Below are 27,641 nucleotides of genomic sequence, written 5' to 3' on the forward strand. Positions count from 1 at the left end.
TAATACAGCCACCTGTACAAACAGCCACTTTCCATTTCCCCACTTGCTTTTATATAATTCAACTGTGTAAAGCGGGCACTGGTCCAACACGGCTGCGGCCACCCTATTTTATCAACCCACGACCAAATTTACCTCCCTGAGACAGACAGGCTTTGTCAAAAATGGTGTATTTTTCCTTGACGCTGTGGACAACCCGTCATAATTCATTCACCTGTTATTGTCAGTCCCTCCAATGGATGAAACCGCCATATTGCAGGGGTCGCTCCCAATGCTTACTCAAGTTAACTAATGAGTAACAATAAAATTTCAGCTGCTGGTAAGGGAAGCATGTGATCCGTCATAACCTGTAAGCCCCACCCACAACTCAGTCCATAACAATGGACGTTAACACCTAACTCATAAAAGAATTGTTGCTCATTCGTCGAGTGGTGGCGACCCATTTGTTTGTTTTACTATGACACTAGGCCTCTCTCATCTGACACATTTAGTTTTGTGTTAACCTTTCACAGAACCATAATTTTTAAAAAACCAAAATAAAACTAACAACAAAAAGTCCCACAAAAACCGTTCTACCCCCCAAAATCTATTATAATGAGCCTTACAACAGCAGTCCTAAGCCTGTGACAACCTTCAGTTGGGACCTCAGAAGTAAATGGTTTGTTTTCTTCAATTTGACCAGTCCTGCGTATGACGGCCACCAGTCTAAGTCTTATACGGCCACTTTTTTTCCTCGACAATTCAATGCATGGCTGTCTTACACAGGTTCGACTGTGTTTATTTTTACAAATATGTGCCCAGGAGATTAGACAACTGGTGCTGGGAAAAACTGTTACAGACAGAAACAGCAAAGGGGAGGTGAAGAATTAGGACCTTCCACTGGCACCCTCCAACCACTCACCATAGCATAATGAGAATATGAGAATTCACAACACAATGCGTGACTTTGTCAAGAAGCAGTTCAAGTGAGTTGGGAAAGGGTAGAGATAAAAGCAGCCCAACAAAGAAAGGAACAGCAGAGGGGAAGAGAGGGAGACGGGCACACAGATGCAACCAAAGTTGGACCACAAAACACGCTTGAGACATTCTTTCAAAACAAAAACGTACCTGCAGTGCAAAGTTTCCATGGATTCTGTCAACCATGTACTGAAGTATGAAAATAAGCATTGTATCAGTTTTTAAGTATTCTTCTTTGTGTTGTATATGCAATGTTAACAATGTGGCAGAAAAGAAAAGACAATAATGAGATATGAAGTAGCTATAATTGAGAAAAATCGAACTACACATTAAAGCCAGGAGATAAAATTAAAGATAGCAAACACAGAATCATTCCTAGTATATATGAAGAAAAAGATTGTGTATCAATGAACAAGATGTACTATAACAATCTCATTGACCAGCTTGGTACTCATTCTTTTGACATCTACACAATAACTAGATAGACGAAAAATTCACAACATGATCTGAATTCAGTGACAAAAATGATCCTTTCACGATCTTGCAATTGAAAAATCTGTCATGTCACTATCACTGTTCCATTGGCTGACTTCTTTTTCCTTGAAAAGAGTCTTCACTTGACTAACAAACAAAATACATCATTGTAATCCTTACCTCTATGACTGATGAAAAGATTTCCTTGAAAGAAATTGGCGTCAGCATGGTGAACTGTAAAATAGAAGAACACGAATTATATCAAGTCTACACCATTTTCAAAGAATACTTTCTTCACAGACCACAAGTCTTTTCTTCAGACTACAAGTCTTCTTTGTTCGACAAAAACAAGAGAACAAAACCAAAGAACAGTGTCAATGTTTCCTTCTCATTGCAGCCAGACCCAATAAATCCTTTTAAAAACATTACTGCCCAGAGGAAAGACAAAAATGAGACAACTGCAGGACACTAGTGCTGTGTCAAGCCTGCTTGAGTACTCATTACTCTTAAACCACATGAGTAGTATCATCAGTATCAAGCATTGTCTTCATCTCCTCTCACTCAAAGAAGAGCACTTTCATGGCCGAAATGTTTATATCACAGTAAATTATCGAGTACTGCACAGCATTATGGGGGAAAAAATGTTTAAAAAAACTTGAATCGGCTGTGATAGGGTGCCTCAGTATTGTTTCGTTTTAACACGATCCGTCATTTATAATTATTTTATATTGCTATATAAAAACTCCAAAAGGATTTAAGAAAAACGAGTGAATTAGTTCTTGCGGTCTTGCGTCAACAAAACGATGTAACTGGACTCAGTATAAATTTCATTACTCAAACAAAAATTGTAATATTGCTTTCAAATAAAAAGCTACGCATTCAGAAATTTATGGATTATGCTCACGGCCTGTATACGACAAGAAGGCTATATTCTGATTTGCTGTCACATGTCAGGTGAATGTAATTTTTTCCGTCAAAATTTATTTTTCTCACCACCATCGCCATTTCTAGCCCTTCTGATGCATACTTATGTTCAAAACTAATCCTTGTTTCATATTGGAATGTATTCCTCATTCAATTTCCTTCAAATCGATATATCATATGTTACGTTTAGAGTGATGGTTATGCTTCTACAAAGTTATTTTGTACACCAACATAGCCAAATCGAGCCACAAGTTAATTATGTCCAGACCCCCCAAAAAACTACGTCCGGAAAGAGTTATTTCTTGAGCTTAAGCAATCGATACCACAGATAAGAAACTAAACTCTTTTAAAATTCAAAATTTTGGGCTTAGTTCATTTGAACAGCTGACTTACTACAAATGATCTGGATATCGTAATGATGATCTTGTCAATATGCAGCAACAAGGCAAGAGTAATATCTAAAATACATTGCTGTTTTTTTTAGAACCACAATTCAGACACTGCTCCGGATATAATAATTGCTACACTGTGCAACAATACAAAACTAATAAGACTAGTTGTGTTTTACACAAAAAAATTAGCCTATAAGTTCCAACTCACCACCCCAGCAAAATGTTCCAGGGCCTCCTTTTCCTCTTTCACTTTTACGCTCTGCACACTGATAGGGATAAGGGGATAAATACACAAAAAACATAAGCAAACATATAGAATTTTTAGAACAGAGAGAAAAAGAAAATACAGTAAAAAATTACCCTCATAGCTACAGACATATAATGAATATCTAAAACAAGATAGGTAAACAGTAAACATTAACAAGAAAAAAAAATTACAAGTGTTCTCTAGCTCGCATCAACACGATTTATATCAGTTAGGAGGTGGGCTTCCGACCCTGCCTGTTTGGACCAACTCGGGATGAGAGGGATATAACATCCCAACAGAACAACTGAGATCATCATCATAAAGCGATGGATCTGACTCAGCCATCTGCAATCATAGTTCTACAAGGTTCTCTGAGTCTACCCTGGCTCATTGGCCTACTATTTTTCCTGAGAGAGCGAGATGTTTAAAGCATTTAAGCAGAGCCGTGCTTTTGTATTTGTGACTTCCTAATTGTTTTTATTCATCAGCGGCACACGCGGGCCTCTGTTTCCTAAGAAACCGTATGTCCCTCGCTTCTGTTTTTTCATTACCTTTGGCAGTTATTCAGCATTCACAGCTGTATAGACAGGTTGACCATACACTGCCTTTTAGAAAACTTATTTTAGTAGCCACTGACATGTTTCTATTTTTCAGAACTGAACTCATTTTACTGAAGATGAGTTTCGCCAATGTGATTTTTCGTTCTATTTACGTGGAATATTTGTCATCAGATGTCATGACAAATCTAAGATAAAACTCTGTTGAACTTGTTTGATCTTTTCACCTTTGTTTATGAGCTAACAACTAAGGCTTTACTGCTTTTTTAGACATTACCATGCATCCTGTTTTCTTAACATTCAGAATGCCTTGGGCAATATGCATAACAATATCTAAAAAAAATTCTCCCCACTTGGAAACTGAACGTGGGTCTCTTGCATGCAACAGTACAGTGCAAGACAGGTAAATAAAATACCTATAAAACTAAAAACAGACCAAACAAAAGAAATGAAAATACACTGCCATGTATTTACTGCGTGGGATGCTAACAATCATAACAGAAATGCCCCTTATATACATATTTATAAATGTGGCACACAGAAATTGGGATAAAAAGCAAACAGCCAACAGTATATTTGTTGATTTGTTGCTTGACTTACCTCTGAGACCTCACATAAAGTCCCCCGTTGGGGTTCACACAAATTGTGTAAATGTCAAGAGCCTTGAGCGCATACTTCAGGAGGCGAACGTACACCAGAATCTCTTTTGGCATCAGTGTCTTGCTGCTTCCTGCAATCAATTAGGGCAAAATAAGCTACCACAATAGCTTCATCCTTTCAAAAGCCCCTTTGCACATCTCTATGCTGCTCATGACACTGTTTACTTTCCTGTTTTACCCCTATTTTGACAAACAAAATTACAATATGGAAAAGCACTACGACTAAATTTAAGAAAAAAAAATTTGGTTTGAATAGTCTAAAGCAAAACCCTCCCTAATGAAACAAAAAAGTCAGGGTGTAATTCGACATTTGACAGAAATGCAAATAGAATTCAAGTTGGGAATAAAACCTAACAGTGACAGAAAAAGACTAAAAACCTATCCTCAACAGAAAATGAGTGTCTCTTACAATAACCTCGGCAGGTACTAGAGCATTTGTTTTTTACAAGTTTGGACATAAGTAATGTTGTGAATGCAATTTACGCAAGGTTTCATGGTGCCAAAGACAGCTGATTGACAAAGCTTGTGTATTGATGACCAAGTTGTCACATAGAACTTGGAAACAAACTTTGAGAGGCAAAGATGAAATTTTGCAATGGTAGAGAAAGATTAGAATAATATAATATCATAGTTCTTCGCAGATCAGAATTCCAATGAAAACATTGTCAATAAGTTATAAAAGAACGCAAGAAGTAAAAAACAACAACATTTCTCTGCAGTGCAACTTGAATAAAAACACAGCAGTCAATTGTATGAACAAAACACCAGCCTATGTCACACAGTGACTCTTTGCCCTTTTTATCATCACTCACTTCCCTAGTCACCATTACAAAATTTTACTTACCCTGAGATAAATTTACAGTCATAAGTACTGCTTGGCCCTAATATATAAAATGATTGCAAATGTTTTAGGCCTCTATCCACACAATTTGGCCCATTTTAAAGGCGGGCTGCTTTGACCTTGCTTGTCAGGACCATAATATCTCAGCAGACAGAAAGAATTAGATACTCTACTCGATAATGAATGCTCCCCACACCAGAACCAAATACATGCCTAACAAGCGTAACAATTACACCACAGACACTGCCAAAAAAGTCCAATAACACAGATACATACCAATGTTGGAGTTCGGAGCTTTGCAGTTGAGGATGCCCCAGGTGATGGTCTTCACGCCACAGACGAGGGTCTTCATCAAGCTGCGGCACTCCGACACAGAGTACGGGCTGTTGTGATTGGGGATGGCTCCAAAACGCATCATTGGCTGAAAAGAACATAATTGTCTCAATGCAAAAAAACTTCTATTTCTGTCAAACGCAAGAATTAGGTAGAAGCTTATGTGCCAGCCTCCAGTCTCAGATCTTTTAAAATGAAAAATGAACGATTAAATGTTTACAGAATTTCAGGAAACAGGAGAAAAAGTAACAAAATGCATATAGGACATATAATAAAAGTATCAAAATGTTTGTAGGGCACTTGTAAAAGTAAGAAAATGTTCGCAATACACATAAAAGAGAAACAATAAGTTTGCAGGACATATGAAAAAAGAATTTCAATGTTTGCGGGATACTGGTATACCTTGTCTTCTTTATCTTTGGCCTCCACACTGGTTGTGAAAAGCTGGACTAGTTTTTCATCCTTAATGGAGTCCGGAAGTTTTCCATCCCCCGAGGCTATCAGCTGTTGAGCAACCTGGACGCAAGTAGGAAGGAGAAAAAACAGCAGGTACCTAATCCTGTGATCACAACTGTACCCCCAAAAAAAAATCTCACTTAAAGAAAGCACATTGAAATGTTCAAGAAAAAGATGTACAATGTGTTAACAAGTATTATTCTAAAAATAGTATCTTAAACAACCCTCCCCCCCACCCCCCACCAAATAAACAACACAATGGTAGGCCAACTTTTGAGAAGATAGCTACACTTCCTACAATGCTGCGAGGTTTGTGGATGCTCTAGTGCCCAATCCCCTTATTTTTACCGACACATATCTTGATCTCTTTGGGGTGAAACAAAACAGTGGGACCAAATGTTTATGGTACCAGCTTACCATACACTGCAACAATAACTAAGTAAAATATATGAGGATTCCTTGGGAAAAACAGGCAAAGCCTCTAAATGGAAATAATATGGATGTCAGGTCTAAACACTTCCAGGCTCATAAATTCATTCATTTCTGTTCGCATGTTGGTTCATTATTTCTGTTAGTTGAATGGGAAATCGAAAAAAGTTTTAAACAAAACAAGTTTAAATTAAGTTTTCAGTAGACAAACTCTTTTTCTCACAATTTTCTATTTGCGACCATGCCCATTTTTCCTGCAGACTGTTCATATGGAATTAAGCGAATACACTGTCACACCAGTCTGATTCACAAGTATCTACCACTCAGAAACCAGGTAATCAAAGTGAAATATATGGAAACAAAACATGTAACCTGTTTATGATTTTTTCATACACTGCAACTCATTAACAATGTTGCTTAAGTCAAGTATAAGGGCACAATGGATGTAAACTGCAAATAATCATGCACTCAACTCTCAACAAAAGTCTGTGTCAAAGCACAGAACAAGAGAAGTTGTCCCTTTTACATATATCAAGATTCAACACATGTTAAGAGGAGAATGTTACAGGCATCTGAGAAAAACAGGTACACAAACGATTCTCACCTGGGCTGTTGTGGGCGAAGGGCACAAGGCTTTTGCTTCAGCCATTTTGGAAGGTTCATTTGAAGGTTTGCTGAGGGGAAGAAAAAAAAAAACCCCACCAAAATTTAATACACTAAAAATATGAATTTGCTTTTAAGCTTTTTAAAAATCATCAGAGAATTCTGGGTTACGAAAGCGAAAATAGATCTTGAGAGTATCCAAGTCGTAATTCAAAATCGATATTACTTCGAATTTAGTTGAAATAACGTGCATGAGTCAACAACTAGACCTGGCATTGATGTTTTTAAAATAACGTCCCAAGTTCCACTCGATAAAAAGTCCAATCAGTGATTCCAAGCAAGAGATTGCAGAATGTTATGAATTTCTTTCTAAAAATCGGACCCAACAGACGCAACAACAAAGAATCAGAATGCACACAATCGAAATCGAGAAAATCGGGAGGCTTGAGTTTTGGGGCCAAAAAATCGGGGTGGGTGGCAGGTCTGGTCTATACTAAATATCCTTTGTGATAAATAGGACAAGTTTAAACATAACAATCATCAGAAAAGCATAAGAAACAACAAAATCACATCTAAACTAGAATAAAAAGGAGAAGACAGCTGCACCAGAAAACATAGGTAAACGCTGTGAGAAATTGGCCATATGCCATGAAACAAATTTAGAAGTAAAAAAGTAACAATAATACTTACCATTTAGCCAGGAGCAAGGGTAGCTGGACCTTAGCAATAGTTTTAAACTTCAACACAAAAACCTCAGACATTCTCAGGAGTAGTTCTCTTCCCTGAAATGAAACAAAATATAGAATGAAACCCCAATGTTTCAAAAAATAATTTGATAAAGATTATCTGGTCTACAAGACAAAGGGCTTTCATTTAACAACCATAGCATCTATACGAGAAATCTATGAATTTTGGGGGGACAAATTCATATATCATAGTTGGTTTTAGGGCCCCTAAAAATACTTAAATTATTTAATGGATAATGCCAATGGACTTGATGTCCATCTCAGATAGGACCAAGCCAGGTGGGGGTGGAAACCATGAAATCTCAAATAGCTCGAGCTCAAAAACACCACAACAGGGAATCGAACCTGGGTCATGAGCACTGTAAGCCAGCATGATAATTACCAAAGCAATGGTGTTCCCTTGTTTTTAGGGCTGTCTCTGCCTCTTGGTGCTGTGCACTGTACTATTTTTTCTTTTTTCAGAGCTGATACAGAATGATTTTCATTTACAACAAACAGTCTGAGTAAAGAGAGCACACATAGTCCGCAAAAAAAAAAGTAAGATAGACACAGAGAGGGAGAGAGGGGAGGGGAAGAGATAGGGGGAGGGGGAGGGAGATAGGTCAATGAAGAGGGAGAGAGAGAGAGACCAATGACACCCTCCGTCTAATTAGTCACACCAGTTTAGTCATGTATTTACAACTTTATTAGAACGAAAGAGAAGCTATGACAGTATTAATGAGTACAGACTAAAATATATAACAATAGGATGAGCAAGCCTCTTCAGCAACCCACATTTCCGTTTTCCTGATCACTTTTCGTCCGGATGCAGTCGACCAGATTGAGCAGCAGCTTGCAGGACATAGTCTGGATGCTGCTGGGCAGGGAGTCGTCATGAACATTCTTGGAGAAGAGATTGACCGCCAGGGACAGATCATGAAGGGAAAGGTTGTTCCGTACGTGGTGAACTAGGTCAGCCAACGTGCTGTATGCCAGCGGCCTGCACAGGACAGAAAACAAGTTCCAGATTAGTTTATGAGACATTTCCAACACTATTAGGGACGGCAGTGTGTTATGAAGTAGACTCAGAGAGTTTTGACATTTATTCTTCTGTCACAGCGGGTGAGAGTGTGAGCTCTAATGGTGTATATTTTGTTTTGTGATCGCAGCACACACTGTTCACTTCTGCAGGCATTCTCAACATTTGTATGTTTGTGTAAAGAGAAGAAAAGAAGTAGGGCCTACCAATGGCACCTCAAACCACCCACATTTTTCCAAGCACAGTACGAGTAAAGAGAGTTTAGTTTTTGTAAGAGTTTTATGGCACTTGCAACACAATAAGGTCGCATAAGTGCCGAAGAATAGATGTGTTACAAGAGAGTAACATACACAAAAAAGGAGGAGAGATAAGGACGATAGATGTTTTATAGAAAAGAAGGAGCAAACCAGACCAGAGCACCCGCCAACCACTCACGAGTAAAGAGAAGCATCACTGACAGAATAATGGCAATTTATTGCAGATGACAGTGTTTGTACGGTATTTACACTGGATCCAGGTTACGGCTTGCATTCTACAGAGTACAGTGAATCCCCCCCACCAGGCACAGCAAGAGCCCAGCACTAACCTGAGAGATTCATGAGTGGTCCAGCCAGATCGGATCAGAATGTTTTCATCAAACAGTTTCTCTATCATGGGCACAAATTCTGAGGAAAATATTCAAGTTTGCATTCACTAGGAAAGAACAACAGTAAAATATTTTAGTTCTCGAAATAGTTTTACGGCACTTGCAATACAATAAGGTCATATAAGTGCCCAAAGAATAGTTGTGTAACAAGAGAGTAACATACACAAAAAAGGAGGAGATAAGGACGATACTTGTTTGATAAGAATGAAAGAGCAAACCCCATCAGAGCACCCGCCAACCACCCAAGTAAATCTTGCCCTCCAAAAACCCACATGAAGATATGGAAATAACTGCATTATGGAAAGAAGTGGAAAAGTTGTTTCAACAAAGGTAGGATACAAAGAATAAGATGCTGGTGTTGGTGACACTAATCAGTAACTGACCCCTTTATTTTTCACGTGACAAGGCAACATCACATGGGACATGAGACAAAAATCTGGACAAGACAATATCTATCACCTCCTATGCCCTTGGCACAAAATATAAGAAGAGTAGTGAAAACTGGCCATAGGCTAATTCACCAAAATAAAAATGTTATTGAGCTGAAAGCACGCATTTCTGTCTTCATTCTTCTTCTTCTCTGAGTTCCCCCGCTAGATCTCAGGGGTAGTCAACTGCTGATTCTTCAACCTGCAATGCAACTGACTTTTACTACAAGACCCCTTTTCATACTTCAAAGGGCCCCTTGTTCAAGAGGCATATTGTTCAAAAGTGTACATACTGTTCCGGAGCTCTGTGGAGAGGATGTGTCGGGCAGCCATGAGCAGCTCCTTGCGCAGGTGAGCGACCTCAGGCGGGCACAGGGACATGAGGCCCAGAAGACCTTGGACCATCTGTTGAGAGTGACTGTTTACAGCCCCCTGAAAAGCATAGAAAATAGGCCCTTTTAAATCCTAGAGAAAACAAGTGTGGGATAAGTATAAATATTTCATATTCTTCTGAAATACCAAGGAGTCTGCCAAAACAGAATGTGGTAAAACTGAAAACAGTGATTAAGTGAAAGAAAATATAATCCTCAATTTTATTTTTCTCCACTGTCTTTGTAAGAAAACCATCAATAAGCAGGCACACTTATATTTCTAAACTGAAAAGAATTTCTAATATGTTGTGTAAATTTTCACAAGCCTTTATGTAATGCAGATGATCAAGTCCTACATCAAAACAGGAGAAAGAGACCCAAGAATGCACTTGTGTCAATTGCAGGCCAGAGAGAAGTATCGCTTGTGTATAGTGTGCTCAAGTTTATCACATGCATCAATGAGCTGACGCATTGTGTATAGGTCAAGAGACGCAGGAACAGCGATCGTACATCTGTCGCACAACCACCTGTTAGCCATGTGCCTTATATATGAGGACATGATGGTACGTGATGCATTTCATAATCGCTAATAGTGGCCTATCTCACTTTTCAAGACTAGCACAGAGCACAGTACAGGATGCTGATCTTCTATTTCTTCTGTTCTGGCCGACTTTAAGCTGGCAATGTTGAAGAGAAAGCACAATGCTTCCAGCCTACAGTTCAAATTGCAGTCAAAAGAGGTAGATGAGAAGAGAAAAAAAAGGTTCAAAGAGTGAAACTTTGCGCAAGCACGGTATTCCCAACTCTATGTTGTCGACAATCATCATTACAACCTTTTGATAACAGAAAACATGATTAAAGTGAAGAAAATCAGGCAGCCCCACAAATTTCAGTTTAGGCAGACTCCTTGTATATTGCTGGCAAACTGTTAAAAAATGTCATGAGTCAAATATTTTGAAAATTATTTTTTTTATTGCCGTTTCTTAATCAGGAGTATTGCTTACATGCATTCAAGGAAGTTTTTGTCAAAATTCAAAAGCTACACAATTTTTTAAAAAGCAAAAAAAAAAAAAAAAAAAAAAAAAAAAAAAAAAAGACAATGTACAATGCCCATGGCTGGTCAAATCCCATTTGTACAAATATATGTAGCCATGCTCTCTTAAGGGCACAATACAAGCCCTTTATGACTTATAGCTACGTGGGTTTACCCACAAGTGCTGCTGAGACAAAGATTCATATCTTAGAGACAATTTTTATGGTGTTCTCCAAAGATGTGCAAAGAATATGTATACATTTGCTAGTAAAGACTGACCTGCTGATGGCAACAAATGGCTTGTAATTCATTGCATTTTCAAAACTGATGAAGGGGAGCCAGATGCTATGCAGAAGACAATGACTTTATGAAGGACTAATACATTACTAGAAAGGGCATTTAGTCAAATACAGACTAAAGAAAAAGATACCTCTGTATCGCGGCACTTATAAGAAGTTAAATCTCATTTACCAGGTTTCTTCAGAGGGCAGTATGAAGTTTTAAATTTTCTCCTTCATGATCTGCATCAAAACTCCTCAGTGTCAACAGACAGACGAAAAGTGAGGGAGCCAAACATTCCCTCTCTCTGTCTTTAGGTTTCTCAACCCAACCTCTTTTCCGCCACCATAATTCTCCCTGTTTTTAAATTTCCATCTGTGTCTCGTCCATCACTTTTGTCTGTCAGTATCTTTCTCTCTCTCTCTCTCTATCTCTCTCTCACAAATAGATTCAAGTTTTCACTAATTAATCATTGACTTAACCCAAATTTCTACTAACTGCATTATTTCCAAAATCTTTTTCACATTATCGATCTTTCTCTTCACCTGATATATTTTGATGATATATGCCAGAAAGGACAAAGTCTTGATTTGTGCAGCGATGAAATCCACAAATACCTCCTTGTTGAAGGCAGGATTAGCCCTGAAAAAGATATTTAAAGCATTGTTGGTCGTGCCAATACCAAAACAAGGAAAAAAACAACAACCCCAAACAACTCCAGCAAGACCATTTCAATTAACATTTCCAAACCAAGTAAGCCAAATTCGGATGAACCTATAAGAACGCTACCCCCCCCCACCCCATAGAGATATATATGTATATTTCAATTAGTTCTGATTTTCTAGCTCGGTGAAAACATGTATTGTGAATCTCTCACCGTTTCATTAACAACGACAGCACAAAATCTATGTGGGTGGTTGGCGGATGCTCTGCTATGGTTTGCTCTTTCTTTCCTATCAAATATACATTGTCCTTATCCCTCCTTTTTTTAGTATGTTACTTTCTGATATCACTTCTAATCTCTGGCACTAATATGATTATGATCTAACTGTGTTGCCAGAGCCGTAAAACTCATACTAAAACTAAACAAACAAAAAACAATGTGACCCCAGCAACACAGACAAGACCCCCCGAGAATTCCATCCTCTCACCGGTGCTGAGCTGAGGGCTGCAATGTGATGGTGTTCATGATGAGGGGAATAAACTCCACCATGTCGTTCTGCACCTGTTGCTTGTACATCTGATACATGAGCACCACGATGATTGGTAGCTCCGCCAACACCTTCAGGCTCTGGATGCCCATGGGGATGATGTTGTACTACATGGGACGAAAAAAAAAATGATTATAGATGTTTTACGCTCCCATCGAAACTATATCGTCGCCCGCGTACAACAACCCTGTATACCACAAAAACAAAATTTTACAGGAAAAGGAGAAAACTTTGTCAGTTCATCTAACAACGTTTGTTAAAAATGAAATTCGGAATGTTGCACTGGCCATGTTTATTGAGCTACGTGTCTAAAAATTTGACACAAAATCAACAATATTACATTTACTAGAAAAAAGAAAGAAGTGTTTTTGACATAGTGTGGGTTACAGGGTTGTACTCAGGCGACGACATAGTCCAACTACGATATGGGCTGCTTGGACCCTGTACAAGGGATGAGAACAAATATGGTTTGCGTTTGCACCTCAACATAAAAAAGCAAGGTAATGAGACAGATTTACTAACAAAAAAAGTTGATCTCATGATAAATATCTTACATTAAAAAATTAAATATTTTAGGGCATGGGCTTCTCAGACTGTCTGTCAGCCCCAATCTAGGCTGAGAGGGACGCAGCAATCTAGTGGAAAGACATAGTTGGGCAAGAGAAAGGTGTAGCATGGGTAACGAAAATCTTTCATAATTATATATAGCCTTTTATATACACTTATTGACGTGCAGGTGTTTCTTAACAACCTGGGGGCTCTCGTGGCCCAGAGGTTAAGGTGTTGGCCTCTCATTCAAAGGCCCCGGGTTCGAATCCAGGTAGCGACCGAAAAATTTTCTTCTCTAAAATTGTCTCCTTTCATCTCCTTTCCTACTCTCTAGCAATGTTCTGTTGTCTGCTTTCATTTCCACTTTCTGCCCCTACCCCCTCACCTCCTTTGCCCCCTCCTCTAGGCTTCTGACTCTTTCTGCAGCCTTTCTACTGCTACTCCTTGGCTCTCCTTACTGCTGTCTTTCTGCCACACCCCTGATCTTCTAAAATTGATAAAAGTAGGCTTCGGCCGCCACCCTGGCAAAATTCAAAATTTCCTACCAAAAGAAAATATTAGGTGTGTCCCGCGCGCTCATATGACCTTATGCAGTTGCGAGCACTGTAAAACACTTTACAAAAACAAAAAACTTAACAACCTCATATTTACAATTCCATAATATCTTAGCCATTTACCAATATTAATTTCTGCTTCAATAATGGAACTCGCCCGTTGACAAGTTTTCAGATTGATTAATGTGAAAAATAGCAGTAAGGGCCTTGCCAGAGGCAACAGTAGGTAATTGAAAAGGCAAACAAGAATGAACAGATTGGCCAACAGTCATTGCAGCTTCTAGTAAGCTTCCTCAGAGGCACACAACCAAAAATAAGCAATGTTACTTTTAATCTTTCAAGGTGAGAGTGTGTGTGTGTGTGTGTGTGTGTGTGTCTCTGAGTGTGAGTATGTATGTGTGTGTGCGTGTGTGTGTGTGCGTGTGTGTGTGTGCGTGCGCGCCCAAATCAGTGTGAAGGAGAAGGATTTAAGAAACAAAACAAAACAAAGAAACAACGAAATGACAGGTACCTGTACACTCTGATTTTCTGCATTCTTCTTGTCTGTTAACACTGTTGTCATTGTAAAAATATCCTGCAGCCAGACTTCAACATTAATATCAGAGAGATCCTTCACCTTCTTTTGAGAACGAGGCTCAAAAATGCGAGGCAAGTGGCTGGGAAGACTACTGTAAATTCCCTTCACAAACTTCATAAATTCTGTGATCTGAAAATAACAATCAAAACATTTAAGAAACTTCAGTACTTCGTTACACCATATCTGAGTGAAGACAAAATAATTACAATTTCAAAAAGTACAATAAACTTAACAAGCACTGTAGTCAAAAGATTACTTCATATGATTTTTCAATGTTCTTTCTTTTTTGTTTGTGATTATTTTCAGTTCATGATAAATATACAAATAAACCTCTTTTTTTATTTACCCGTTAACAAAAACAATAGGAATGCAAATCACCACATTTAAGACCTTTAGTAGCAAACTATGGAAATAACCTTGTTAACTATTACCACTATGGTTACTCTGGAACAAAGAAGAACAATGACCTAGCTAAAGCAATGTCTGGATACAAATGCTCAGATTAGAGGGCTTTCTTTCATATCAACTCAAACATGATTGCTTTTGTTATGCCTATTCCCTCAGTTTGTCAAAGAGTGGAAACTCATGGCTGCAAAGTAGGAAAAATGGTGAACAAAACTAGATGACGAAAAGGACTGTGCAACCACATCAAGACCCCTCTTTACACAGTGGTTGTATATAAGACCTAAAAAAAATCCCCCACAGTTCTGAATGCTCTAGAGTGCCAAATAAAAAAAACAATTATTAAAGAATAATGTGGAAAAAAGATTGAATGCACATACATAACATTGCTGTTCGGAAAGAAAGAATAGAGACAAAAGCAGGAGCTGTTCAAGTAAAGGGATGAATACGAATATGGTATAAAATAAACAGAGAATTTTGTATGCAGTTGGAATAGTATAAATTTGTAGGTCACAATAACCATAGATGGTGCTGCAACATATAAAGCTTTATAAGTACCGATAACTGAAAAAACAGGTACACCCGAGATGAAAATGATAACAGAGGCTTTTTAAAAACTTACGAAACTAAAATTTATAACACCTCATTCATAATCTTAAAACCGTCAAAAAACTTTCAAAGAAAATGTGAGGACTGTTGGCAAAACAATGTGCATGACCGTTAAATTACAAAACAAAGTAATATTTAAGTTGATCTCAAATGCAGTCTTTAGAATATTAAACATAAAATATGCATCTAGAGAAAGTCTTTGATTAGTAATAATTTAGAATATTAACTATAAAAAGAATAGGATTTAGTATGGAGATGTTTATGATTAAATGCGATATGAAGGCAGATAAAATTGAAATATGATACAGGAAAATTTTTCATGATTATGATGAAAAGTTTTTTTTTAAAAAAAAGGTGTGCAAAGGAACGAAAAAAAAATAAAATAAAATAAGGCAGAGCAAGAGGCAATGTAATAACTTCAAGAAATCTTGAAGAAAAGCTCATGTAAAAACATAAGTTAGAAAACAACCATCCCACAGATTAAGAAAGAAACTTTTGGTTACACTAAGGGTTAATGTGATAGTAGTTATATGTACATATATATATGGGAGGGGGGATATATACTCAGATAGTAAAGAAAAAGACACAAAATAAGAATGAAGATCATACCCTTTTCTGTACCTGTTTTGTTTACATGAGGGAGACATATGCAAAATAAGTATACATACATATATATATATATATATATTAGCTTCTTTCATCTACAGCATTCCACAAATTAGTCGAGGAGAACAAACAAATGGCTAAACAACACCCCAGACAAAATGGCAGAACTTTCTTCTCACCACTTGAACCAGGTGGGCTGGCTTATTTTCCAAATCATATGCAAAAACCTTACATCTATGGGTGAACATTTAAGTTAGATTTGTCCATGCAACAACAAAAGCCAACCATCTGCACATTAGTTAAATTGTAAGTGTGCAGGGTCTCCTCTTCATTCCCAAGATAGCAAAAAAACCAAAACTACTTGCAAATTATGTCTTCTCAAAGCCCAAAACTAAAAGTACTTCCACATTACCTGTTATTTTATTCAGAGTAAAAAAAAATTACATAAAACCCCTGAACCAATCATCAAAATTACCTTGAAGTTAGAAAGTTTTTTTTAAGAACCAAATATAAAGCACCTTCACATATTATTGTGATTTCAGAGCAACATACATCGCATTCCAGAGAACAAAAGCAAATACAGCTCAAGTCTACACTACACCTCCCTCTCGACTTTTCTCTGCTGAAGTCAATTCTTGAAAAAAAAACCCCAAACACCTGTTGTTATTTTTAAAAACAAAAGTTTTTTTGGGTGTTTTTAGCATTTCTTACTTCTGCACATACTTTGACTGATGATTTTTGTCACTAGGTCATAGTATGGCAGATGACACAAAGCTGACAGTAAGCACTTTCACGACAGATGCTGCACATCATATTGGCGTTGAAGGGGTTAGCATGTTCTGGATTTTCTTTTTTACCGCTGAAGAACATTTCAATAAAAACTTAGAACAAAAGGGTAACAACATTGACAGACCAACTGCAACTGAATTAGAAACCAAAAAGCTTAATAAACACCAAACAGTAAATGTTAAAAAAAAAAAAAACGAACTCACCTCCTCGTTCATTTGTGGTCTGTACTGTTTATGTAGCTCAAGGATGATACGAATGCAGACAAGCACATTATCTTCATTTTCAATCTGGGAACAGAAACAAGAAACTTTTTTGTTAGGATTAAGACCAGAATAACAAAGAAGAGAAGACCATTTTTATTTTCACTTAGCCCAATAAAGAATAGAAAAATTAATTCTATTTTCACTTTGTCCAGCAGTGTCTTTATTAGGAAGTTTCAGTCAGAGAATTACATCAATAAATTAAAAATAATAAATTATTATATAAGCGTCAAAAGTAACATTATAAGTTTCCCGTACAAAACAAAGAAGAAACATTTATAGTTTGCATTTAAATCTAGAAGACTGTGCGCCTAACATTAATAACCTAAAGATAATAATAACCAAATAGCTCAACACTTCAGTGACCATTGATAAGAATAATCATCTTTCATTTACAGCACTTCCTAAAGGGCCAGTGATGGGAATAATTGCTCCAAAAAAGATTTTAAAAGAAACGGAATGAAACCATGAACTTTTTGGACCCCGTGGAAATGCATGTGGTGGGGCTAAAAAATTATGGATCATGTCTGATACATTTTAGATCAAGACTGTTTTTAAGTGCAATATGACATGCACAAAGAAATTAAAATATACATAAACAGTATAAATAAATGTATAAGCAGGAATGTATTACAACAATCCAGATTACCACATTTATCTGAAAAAAAAAGCACACAAAAAAAAAACCAAACAACCTATTAATATTATATCCACATTTGCTACACAAAAGTAAACTCCTTCTTTCATCATTATGCTGGGCAGATGTATGTAAGAGCAAAAATAATCTCAAGATCATAGAGATAGGTACATTTTTTCTTAAGCATAATCTACAGCAATGGTCCTGACCGATTGCCTGCTAAAGAAGTTGAGATGCGAGAATCAATGGATATCTGGCTGTAGACAGTGAAAGACCATGTCAGTTTGTTAGAGTTTGAGTGCTTAATCAGCTGCTTGCACTGTACGCTTTCTAGGAAGTCGACAAAGTTTCTAAGCGTTCTGGGGTAATAAAAAATATAAATTGAGAATTGCATTGACCTTGCTGCCAAGCGGGGATATGCCCCCTATACAAAAGCTATTTATCATTAATTATTTATACAACATGAGCAAACAAAAATGTCCTCAACAGAAAGACATGTTAACCCACCTTTAACAATCTGAACATCAAAGTCAGAATTTGTTGCACATACTTCTTCAGGTGATCGTTGCAAGGGATTCGGTGAATGATTTCTAGCAAAAGTTTTCTCAGTTGCTGAAACAGAAGAACAAATTGTTCAGTTGTTAAAGACTAGAGGTGCACATTGACACTCCAACTGCCATCCAGTAGGAAAAAAAAGCAAGATCAGACAGAAACATCAGAGGGAAAGAAAAGAAGTAGGTTTTACCGTGGCCTTCAACCACCCAGAAACACCAATGTAAAAGGAAGAAATGTGATCTTTCCAAAGGTACAGAAACAAACACAAGAAAGGATGGGAGATTAACTTTTGCTGAACTGAAAATGTTGATGACACACAACCAAATGAGGTTACGACTGAAGGAGTCATCTCAAGAGAAACACAGAAATAATCATCTGTCACTTACCTTAGTAAGCAAAGTGACCAAAAGTGGATATTTAAAAATTCCCCTTATCATTTAAAAAAAATGCTTATCGTATTCAAAGTACTCCAGTCTCTCACGGGATAGTTTAGCAAAAATTGCAAATAACTGTCTACCTTTTATATTCACGGACAAAAGACAAGTTTACCACATCATATAAACAAAGTTATATCTTTTTCACTCGAATTGTACCTGAAAAATCATACAATATAGTTATGCATCATCAAATAAAACATGTACATACGTTCATCTTTCAAAACCACAAAACAAAACTGGTAGATGCTACTTTCAACATACCTGTATATTCTGCTCTGCAATGAACTGTGGTTCTCCTTCATCTAAAATTTTCAGGAACACCTTCATAAGCTCAGCTAGAAACTGTGGATACTGCTGCAATGCCACAACACTCTGAAAAAACAACAACAACAACAACAAACATAATTAATAACAATCCAAGCTTTAAGGTGTATGACATGGGCTTTTACACAAAAGCAAATGATGTATCAAGAAAATCTACCTTGGAAAACACTATTTTTTCCTTTCTCTGTTATTAACAGCTCTACAAAAATGTGGCCACACAATGTAAACTCATTCCATGCCAGTGGGATATCTATGGTAGTTATAAAGGGGACACAATGAAGGTGGTTATAGGTAAGGCTAGTAACTGCATTTATTCCACTGGATAAAGTAGACAAGTCAAATATCAAAGTGCAAAGAATTTTTCTAAAACAGACTTCGACACCCCCCCCCATCCATCCCAACAAAAAATAACCACACAGTCAGGGTCTAAGCATAAATAAATAAGGGCCTCTTTTCACGGGCAGATATAACCAATTTGATAAATCTGGTGCTGAAGTTTCTTACAATTTACCTTCTATTTTTTTTTAGAAACACAGAACAATCCTCCCAACAATATACTGTAGGTTTGAAAAATAACGTAAGAAACTTTTCTTGCTTTTGCGACAAAAACAAATTATTATGCAAAACAGAAAAAATACTCAGAGCAATTAAAAACATTCTTGACCTTTACAGTTTCTTTAAGACTAGATAGAACGATGACTCAGTCACAACAAAATGATAATAGTAAACCGAGAAACACTGGGGGGGGGGGGGGGGGGGGGAAGAAAAAAAAAAGAGAAGCAATATACCCAATACGAAATCACTCTAATTTCGGTTTCATTTGATCAGGCGTTCATGAATTTGTCATGTATAAGGTATTGTAGGAGTAATGCCAACTTGATGGGTATAGTTAGTAGGGTGATAAACGCTGATGGGATAGACTAAATAACACTTTGTAACATTGATGTGAGCCATAATGCAATTTTGCAAGAACTGTTACAAAAACAAAAGAGCATGATAAAAAAAACACCCCTCTAGAGAAATGAGTATTTATAAGGAAGACAAAGTCATTTCAATTTACACGTTTTTTCGGGATGAAATTTATAACCAAAATGATCACACAGTTAAATATGTATGTCAAAACTAGCTTAAATGTTCCAAGATTCCTAAGATTCTGAAGCTGTTCTTGTGAGTCAGAGCAAACATTTCCTGTTTGACATACTCCCTATATCTATCAGCAAAAAAATACAACTGTTTTTGTCACTTTGGGTGATATTTTATGCTGTACTGTATGTAATATGTTTGCTGAAGATGAACTGAGTTGAAATATTCAAGGACGGAGATGACGATAAATTCAGACTTTCAGCATGTTGGTTACGTCTGTTACCAATTGTGCCATGGGAGTTTGGTTAAAGGTTGACCAAGACTAAAAGTCAAGACAATAACATATATATATTTGCCTCTTCAAAAAAGTTTATAAGCCATCCATTTGGCTTTTGACTTTCTTTAGCCATGCAAATAAGTTTGTTGGATTAGAATCAACATGAAAACAACAAAACAATATTTAGTGATCAATCTGTAGGAGAAACATTGCGTTCAAGTATCAGTCAAGAATGGAAACCAATCTGTTACTTACGTCAGTGGTAATAAACCACCTTTCATTGATATCAGTCCGCTGAATACATACAAACATTTAAAAGATTAGAAAGCTCGAAGCACTACCAGTGAGTGAACATGAAGAGCCTGTGTTTACTAAATCATTTTCGCCAAATTAATCGAGACAATTTTTCTAAAGTTTGTTTAAGATTTCGAAATTTTATCTACTTTTACATTAATAAAAGCAGAGTTATAGATTTTAAAAACTTTGAGTTTTTTGTTTGTTTGTTTGTTGTTCGGTTTTTTTTGGGAGGGGGAGGGTGCTATATTGTTCTTGGGGCCAATAATATACACCAAAATAAAAAGTTTAATGATGAGAAAATATTTTGTTGAAATTGACATCTTTTTACCAATATCTTAATTCATCAACACAGGATTCAGCACTTTTCTATTAATCATAATGTATCCTTTACATAATAAAACAAAACTCTCGGAAGTAAGGGGTTAACCAAAAAAACAAACAACCTCAACAACACAAGGTGACAAATCTGTGTTCTGTAAAGACAGGTGGTCATATTATGCCACAAGATTCATTAAATTTTAAAATTATAGTATTCATGAATATTTGTAATACAATTACAGAACCATTGCTTGGGTTCCACCTTTAAAAAAAAGTAGAAATTCTCTTTCTTCGATATGGCTGAAAAACCCCCAAAACATTAGCACACTATAAGGGAACCTGGCATAAAAAACAACATTTCCATTACCTCAAAGTTTTCACTCAATTCCTGTGCTGCTTTCAGTTTTTTCTCCACAACTGAGGAAAGAAGATAAGAGTCAAAGATGAACAATTACCCATATATTTCCCATGTTGGTGGCAGTTTGTATTAATTACAGCGACATCCCCCTGAATAATCCTGTTTGTTGTTTTAGTAAGGTTTTACAGCGCTCGCAACCGCAAAAGGTCAAATGAGCACCAAGGGGTGGATATCAACAGAGAAGTCCGAACACAGAATCAGGCCCACTCTGCTCACGTCTCTAGCCTCAACAGCATAAAGTCTGCTTCGACTATCAAGGCACCCCGGAAATAGCAGTTCACAAGAGAGTGACAAAAATACAAATGAAGTAGAGGAAAAATGACAACAGTAAGGACGAGAAAAGAAAAACCAGCAGTTCCCCCTATGTTGTTCCGCCACAGTATGAGCATGACATTGATAAATCAGCCCATTTACAATTCTACTGTGCATAAGAACATATTATACCCCTTTTGGGAATGGCCTAAAGACAACTTCAGTCAGTAGCACTGCCCTGGTTGGGGGGGGGGTGGTGAATAATCCAATATAGATTAATTAACAAAGTTTCTACAAAGCACGCCACTTGACACTTATCATCATGATCCAATTGGAACTGTGATCGTCTTCTTTGACTTCCCCTGCTAGATCTCAGGGGTAGATTGACTGCTGGTTCTACAACCTGCAGTGCAACTGACTTTTACGTGTATATGACCATTTGTCCAACTTCGAAGGTCTCCTTGGCAGCCAAAATCAGATTTTGAAGATACTGTATATGTTTTATACTCACAGGACTATCTTTTGCTTTGGTGGGAATTAATTTTGAATTTTGACCGGTTGGCTGCTGATTGCCACTCTTATCTATTTTAGGATCACCACAGGATCTTTAACAAGGGCAAATTACACATGAGACCTCTGACATTTTTTGCCCTTATCTGAAAATGCGAGGTGTTTGATCTTAAATTCTTACTTACCCTAAGATCAGGGGTGTGGCAGAAAGACAGCCGTAAGGAGCCAGGAGAAGCAGCAGAAAGAGTCAGGAGTTAAGGGGAGAGAAAGTGGAGATAAAACAAAAGCAGAAGACAGAACAGGACCAAAAAACAGAAAAGGAGGTGAAAGAAGAGCATTTTAGAGAACAACATTTTCGTCACTGTCGGGTTTCCACTGAAAATGAATAAATACCCAAAAAATACATTTTCTTACATCTTCAACTATTAGCACTGTGTAGAACAAATTCTTTCTCTACGTTGAGAAAGTCACTACTTTTCAATTAATTTTAGAAGCCCCCTTTCAGGGAGCATGAGGCAGGGGTAGGCCACGGAAAACATGGAGGAGATGCGTGGAAAGGGACATGAGAGAGATGAAGCTCACTTGGAACGAGCTTGGAATGATGGCCCAGGACAGAGATAAATGGAAGGAGCTTGTATGTATGTGGCTTATACCCTGCCAGGGGTAAAAGGCATTGATGATGATGATTGATGAGTTAGTGTACCTCTCCACTTCGATCAGGGAGCACCAGCAGTGGAATTTTAGTTGCAGCGGGGGGTTCCCCGCCGAGCGCATTATCACGTCGTGGTCATCAGCTCCCTATCACTGCTCTCTCTGAGCTGACTTAATTTTTGGTACTTTTCCATGTACAGTTTTAGGCGTATCCTTGTATTTATGGTAATTATCATTTAATGCATCCAAAGCACGCATTTCTGCTCTTTAAAACTAAAAATAGAATAGACATTGTAACTTGTCCGGTAATTTCGTTAGAAGCGCTGAAGTTGGGAATGTTAAATTGTAAATTTTTTTGGACAAGTGTGAAAGAAAAAAAAAAAGAAAAAAAAAAAAAAGACACAAATAAAACTGTCGAACTTTTGGAACATGAACGACATAACATTGATGCTGCGCATATTCTCAGACAAGACGATATCTGCGTATGTAATAGAAAGCTGTAATTTTGCAACTTTATCCATCTGGCACACAATTTGCTATGAAGTAATTCCTCCAAACAAAACTGCATGTGTCTAATATAATCGTGAATATTCGTATATTTTTTCGAAACTTTATTATAATTACCCTGAAGTCTCTATAAAAAAGTACAAACCAATTTTAGAGCCAGAATACATCTACAATGTAATTCCATAACAGTATCTGTTACACTCCAGAAATTCCTTCCTTTCCTTACTTTCTTAAAACGCTAAGTGTAGGTTTTGTAAGTTGACTGAATTACAGGGATGACTTCTCGTAATTGGGTTATAAAAATAACTTCTTTCCAGTGACACTGAATCAGCACCAGACTTTTCCAGCTTTCATTTTATTTCTAGGATCATTTGTAATAACTGACAATGTTCTCATTTGTATTTATACAGCTTTTAAAAAAACAAATTGAATAATATCTGTCTTAGTTGTATGAAGGTAGCCACAGACACAGCATGATTCATGAACAAAAGCAGAGTAACTTTCTCTTGTTTAATGGTAAAACAAGAGCTAACGCTGAGGGACTTTATTTTTAAAAATGCAGACGTGCATATTTCTTCTCTTATAACTTGACTGTTACTACTTGTGCATATTTAAGGGTTCTCATGGTAAAAGACATGATAATCGTAGTCAGTTGAACACAGATTTTGGAGAGATCTGTCGGGCCGTTTTTAAATATAAACAATCATTTATTCATAAGTATGTAATGAAAATAGGACAAATTGGGAGTGCTACAAACACTTGTCTTGAACAAAAACTAATGCACAGAAATTAACCATTCTAATGCAGAAATAATCTCAAGACACTGAGCTTTTAGTACATCAGTGTAATGGCTTGCTGAGAGGGACGGGGAAGAAGTTATATCGTTATGTAGACAAAAACACAAACTTCTCAACCGACACCTGCAAAGTCGCTTCAAGGCTCATTAGCCGGGGAGCTCCGGCGGGCTGCTGAGTCACATTAACTAAAAGTCACAGAATAAGTGTGATACCCATTTTATATAATAAAGGAAATAACACAAAGGATAACACAACCTCCCCCCCCAAAAAAACCAAACAAACAAACAACAAACAACCCTTCCCTCAAAGCAACCAAGAACTTACTGCCAGGAGTAGAGTCTGCAATCAGCTGTACATATGACTTGAATGCAGTCAGCTGAGCCGCAGCATCCTGCGGACTCATGGGTGACCCAACCATAGTGACCTGAATCAGACCAAAAAGAAAAGTTAAAGATGTTAAACATTACTTTCAGCTACATTACTGTCAACTAAACAGTCTCAATTTAATTGGGTTTCACAGATCAAAAGCATGTTTTGAGGAGAATAATTCCAAAAGAATAGTGCTCAAATGTATTTTTGCATTTGCATATACCACAACGATGTTTGGAGACTTGCAGCAGATAAAGACCTAATTAGTTATGACTTCATGTTGGCCTAAATCAAGCAATTCTACTTACCCTACACTGTACTGTCAAACAGAAATCTACCTGACCAGAGTACAAGTACTAAAAAGACTCGATGACAGTGATGACACCGACATGGACACCAAGGGAGGACTGCCGTAACGAGCGCCCATCCCAACAAACACTAGTACAATAAAGAAGTGACCTCGACCTAACCTTACTCCAAACCCTATCCCTCTTTTTTATTTCAGCTGTCGTTATTCTCACCACAAGTGAGAATAGTATCCATTTTATTCTCACCCTGGGTGAGAATAATTATTGTCATTTTCACCCGGTCTGAGAATACAATGGATTTTATTCTCACCTAGGCGTTGAGATCAGGTAGACCTAGCCTAATTACATGAAATAAGATGATAGAAATTTGTGAAATAAGAAAGTGTAATGATTGCACGATACCCTTAACCGCTTGACAGCAAGGCGGACAAATTTGACGGCTCAATACCTCAATTAGTTGTCGAAGCCCGGAAAATATGGACGTCCTTTGGAAATACAAAACGGCAAGGTTTTGCTAGCTTGGACAACTATTGTGACTATCGCGATGTAGGGTTGATATTTAGTCTTTCATTTTCAACCAAAATTACTGCAAAATGAGCAATTTAGAGGACGATTTTGCTGAAACCAGTGAAAGCGAAATTTCAGAAGAAGATGACCTGTCCTAAGAGAAATTAGCACCCGCAACCTGCGCACGCAACTTTTGCCCTCAGCGCAACTTTTCTCATTTTCGTGAATTCCCGAATTTTAACCAATTTTCCGCAAAAGTTGGAAAAATAATAAAAATTCGCTAAAAATACAGAAACTTTCTTCCACGACTAAAAATAACGATGCAACAGAGCGGGATGTGGGACCAGCCGCACCATTCATTGTTTACACACTTAACAATGGCACGCCTCTCACTCTCTGCCTGCACACAATAAATTATGGTTCAAGGAACAGAGAGCGTGTACAAACGTAACGAGACACAAGCACAAGACAATAAATGCTCTTGCACGATGGTAGAAGTGTTGTAAATTATTCAGACCAAATGGGAGAGGGTGTAAGATCGTGTTAATTAGTTTAATAACCAAGCAATCCAAGCTCTTTTCTTCACATTCATTTTTTTTCTCTTTTATTCTTTCTTTTTCTTTTTTATTCCTTGCCTCCTCCTTCCCTTTCTAGATTTAGGTCTAGATGATCTACAACAGGGTGTCCTGCAATATCTACTGAAAAAATTTACTACCTGGAAAATTTTTTTACTACAGTAGTCTCCGCCTAAACGCACGCTATACAAAAGCACGCTCCGCTCAAACGCACGCTTTTGTCATCTGACGGGTTTTTTACTATATAATTTAGACGTACAAACGCACGGTCACTCCATCTAAACGCACGCTCCGATCCGCGAAACACGCCGACAAGTTAAGCTTGGCAAGGGGAAACTTCCACTACAACCTGCACAGCCTGCATAAGACAAGCCTAGAATTTACTAGAAAACCGGATATTAATCGGTGAGAGTGCCCCTCATGCCGTACAAAGAGAGTGATGGAGAGCGTTTACGCACCCTTAACTTTCCACTGACGCACAGGTCTCAGTCTACGGCTGGTCGGTTAAATGTGTGTGTGTGTGTGTGGGGGGGGGGGGTTGAAATGTTTTTTGATTGGTCACTAGAAATGTATCTTTGAGACGTGAGAGAAGGTTTCTGTCTGGTGTTTGAGTTTGAGTGACTGCGTATGTTTAGTTAGATCTAGGCCTGATGCGTGACATGCGTAAATGCCTTAAACACAAGACAGGCCTCTTTAGGATTAAAGATTAGCCAAATAAGCCTAATAAGCTGCGCTCGAAGAACTTTTATAACGTACTTTAGATGTAAACATCACAAGAGAAAATGTTTCTCGAGGAAGATTCTGCATGAATTTACGGTCAGGGGTGGTCGCTTGGAAAGCCACGTGGCTGGTCTGTCGTCTCTATGACTATCTCCAAAAGTTTCCTCTTAGGCTATCTGTTCCCGACGTTTATAGTGCAGATTCATTACATTGAGTTTGTCTTTCTTCCCCCCCCCCCCCCCCGCCCAACCCCATTCAACGCCGTTGTATTCTTAACCCCTGTTGGGGAATCCTTCACAAAACAGTCACGTGTCGTCACATTATCTACCAAAATGACCCCCTCCTACAAGGGAGATCACTAGAGTAATAAGGAATTGAGATGACTGCGTCCCTTCCTCCCCTTGCAAAGGTTCATATAAACGCATGCTCCGTATAAACACACGCTAAGGAGCCATCCTGAGCACAGTGCGTTTAGGCAGAGACCACTGTACCCAGCAAATCAAGCCCCACACCAGCTCAAAAAAGGGAGTTCATTTGTGCCATGAATAACATATATTATTATTGCATAACACATGGAACAATATGGTCCGTGCACAGTATGAGTATGAGCATGACATTGATAAATAAGCCCATATTTACAATTCTACTGTGCATAAGAACATCATATCCATCCTTTGGGAATGGCCTAAAGATGCTTCAGTCAGTAGCACTGCCGTGTAGGGTAGGGTAGGGTAGATTTAGACTTATTGTGTGCACACAGGGTGATTGTCAAAGTGGCTTCTCAATTTTCCAGGTGGTCATCCATTTTCCAGGTGCATGTTACAAAACAACACACTCACACACACACAAAAAAAAATATATCCAGTCTGTCAAGAACCAGTCTGGGTGTCATGACTCATATTATGAACGTGAAAGAAAAAAATTATCGAAGTGTATACACAGACCCGGTAACCGGGAACAAAGTCACGAAGTATACAGACCCGGTAGGGGAACTCTTTAGTGATTTCGGAAAGTTTTAGCGCCCTGGCCCGGTAGTGTGTCGTGTGTGAGGGTGTGTAAGCTTGTGTGTGTGTGAGGGGAGAGAGAGAGAGAGAGGGAGAGAGAGAGAGAGAGAGAGAGAGAGAGAAAAAGAGAGAGAGAGAGAGAAAGAGA

The 27,641-nt window shown here is 37.8% G+C and overlaps 1 protein-coding gene across 6 annotated transcripts in view; it reads right to left on the reverse strand.

The window, feature by feature from the left end:
* The window catches only part of LOC101858114 (transformation/transcription domain-associated protein), a 110,515-nt gene that overhangs the window by 77,882 nt on the left and 4,992 nt on the right, over positions 1–27,641 (reverse strand). For 2 of the 6 annotated variants that reach the window (XM_035970454.1, XM_035970452.1), the window contains exons 2-22: positions 24,335–24,434; positions 21,243–21,292; positions 20,516–20,554; positions 18,838–18,948; positions 18,092–18,196; positions 16,891–16,974; positions 15,902–15,913; positions 14,216–14,410; positions 12,542–12,708; positions 11,936–12,032; positions 10,001–10,139; positions 9,220–9,298; positions 8,390–8,594; positions 7,560–7,651; positions 6,871–6,940; positions 5,784–5,897; positions 5,325–5,469; positions 4,149–4,278; positions 2,953–3,010; positions 1,609–1,662; positions 1,105–1,143 (exon numbers count right to left, since the gene is read on the reverse strand). In XM_035970454.1, coding sequence (XP_035826347.1) covers positions 1,105–1,143; positions 1,609–1,662; positions 2,953–3,010; positions 4,149–4,278; positions 5,325–5,469; positions 5,784–5,897; positions 6,871–6,940; positions 7,560–7,651; positions 8,390–8,594; positions 9,220–9,298; positions 10,001–10,139; positions 11,936–12,032; positions 12,542–12,708; positions 14,216–14,410; positions 15,902–15,913; positions 16,891–16,974; positions 18,092–18,196; positions 18,838–18,948; positions 20,516–20,554; positions 21,243–21,292; positions 24,335–24,428 — 2,079 coding nt within the window. In that variant the 5' untranslated portion in view covers positions 24,429–24,434. The remainder of the gene's footprint in view (positions 1–1,104; positions 1,144–1,608; positions 1,663–2,952; positions 3,011–4,148; positions 4,279–5,324; positions 5,470–5,783; positions 5,898–6,870; positions 6,941–7,559; positions 7,652–8,389; positions 8,595–9,219; positions 9,299–10,000; positions 10,140–11,935; positions 12,033–12,541; positions 12,709–14,215; positions 14,411–15,901; positions 15,914–16,890; positions 16,975–18,091; positions 18,197–18,837; positions 18,949–20,515; positions 20,555–21,242; positions 21,293–24,334; positions 24,435–27,641) is intronic. The other 4 variants (XM_035970456.1, XM_035970455.1, XM_013084050.2 and 1 more) reach the window with 3 other exon arrangements.

Source organism: Aplysia californica, unplaced genomic scaffold, assembly GCF_000002075.1.
Source record: "Aplysia californica isolate F4 #8 unplaced genomic scaffold, AplCal3.0 scaffold00269, whole genome shotgun sequence".
Classification (NCBI taxonomy): Eukaryota; Metazoa; Mollusca; class Gastropoda; order Aplysiida; family Aplysiidae; genus Aplysia; species Aplysia californica.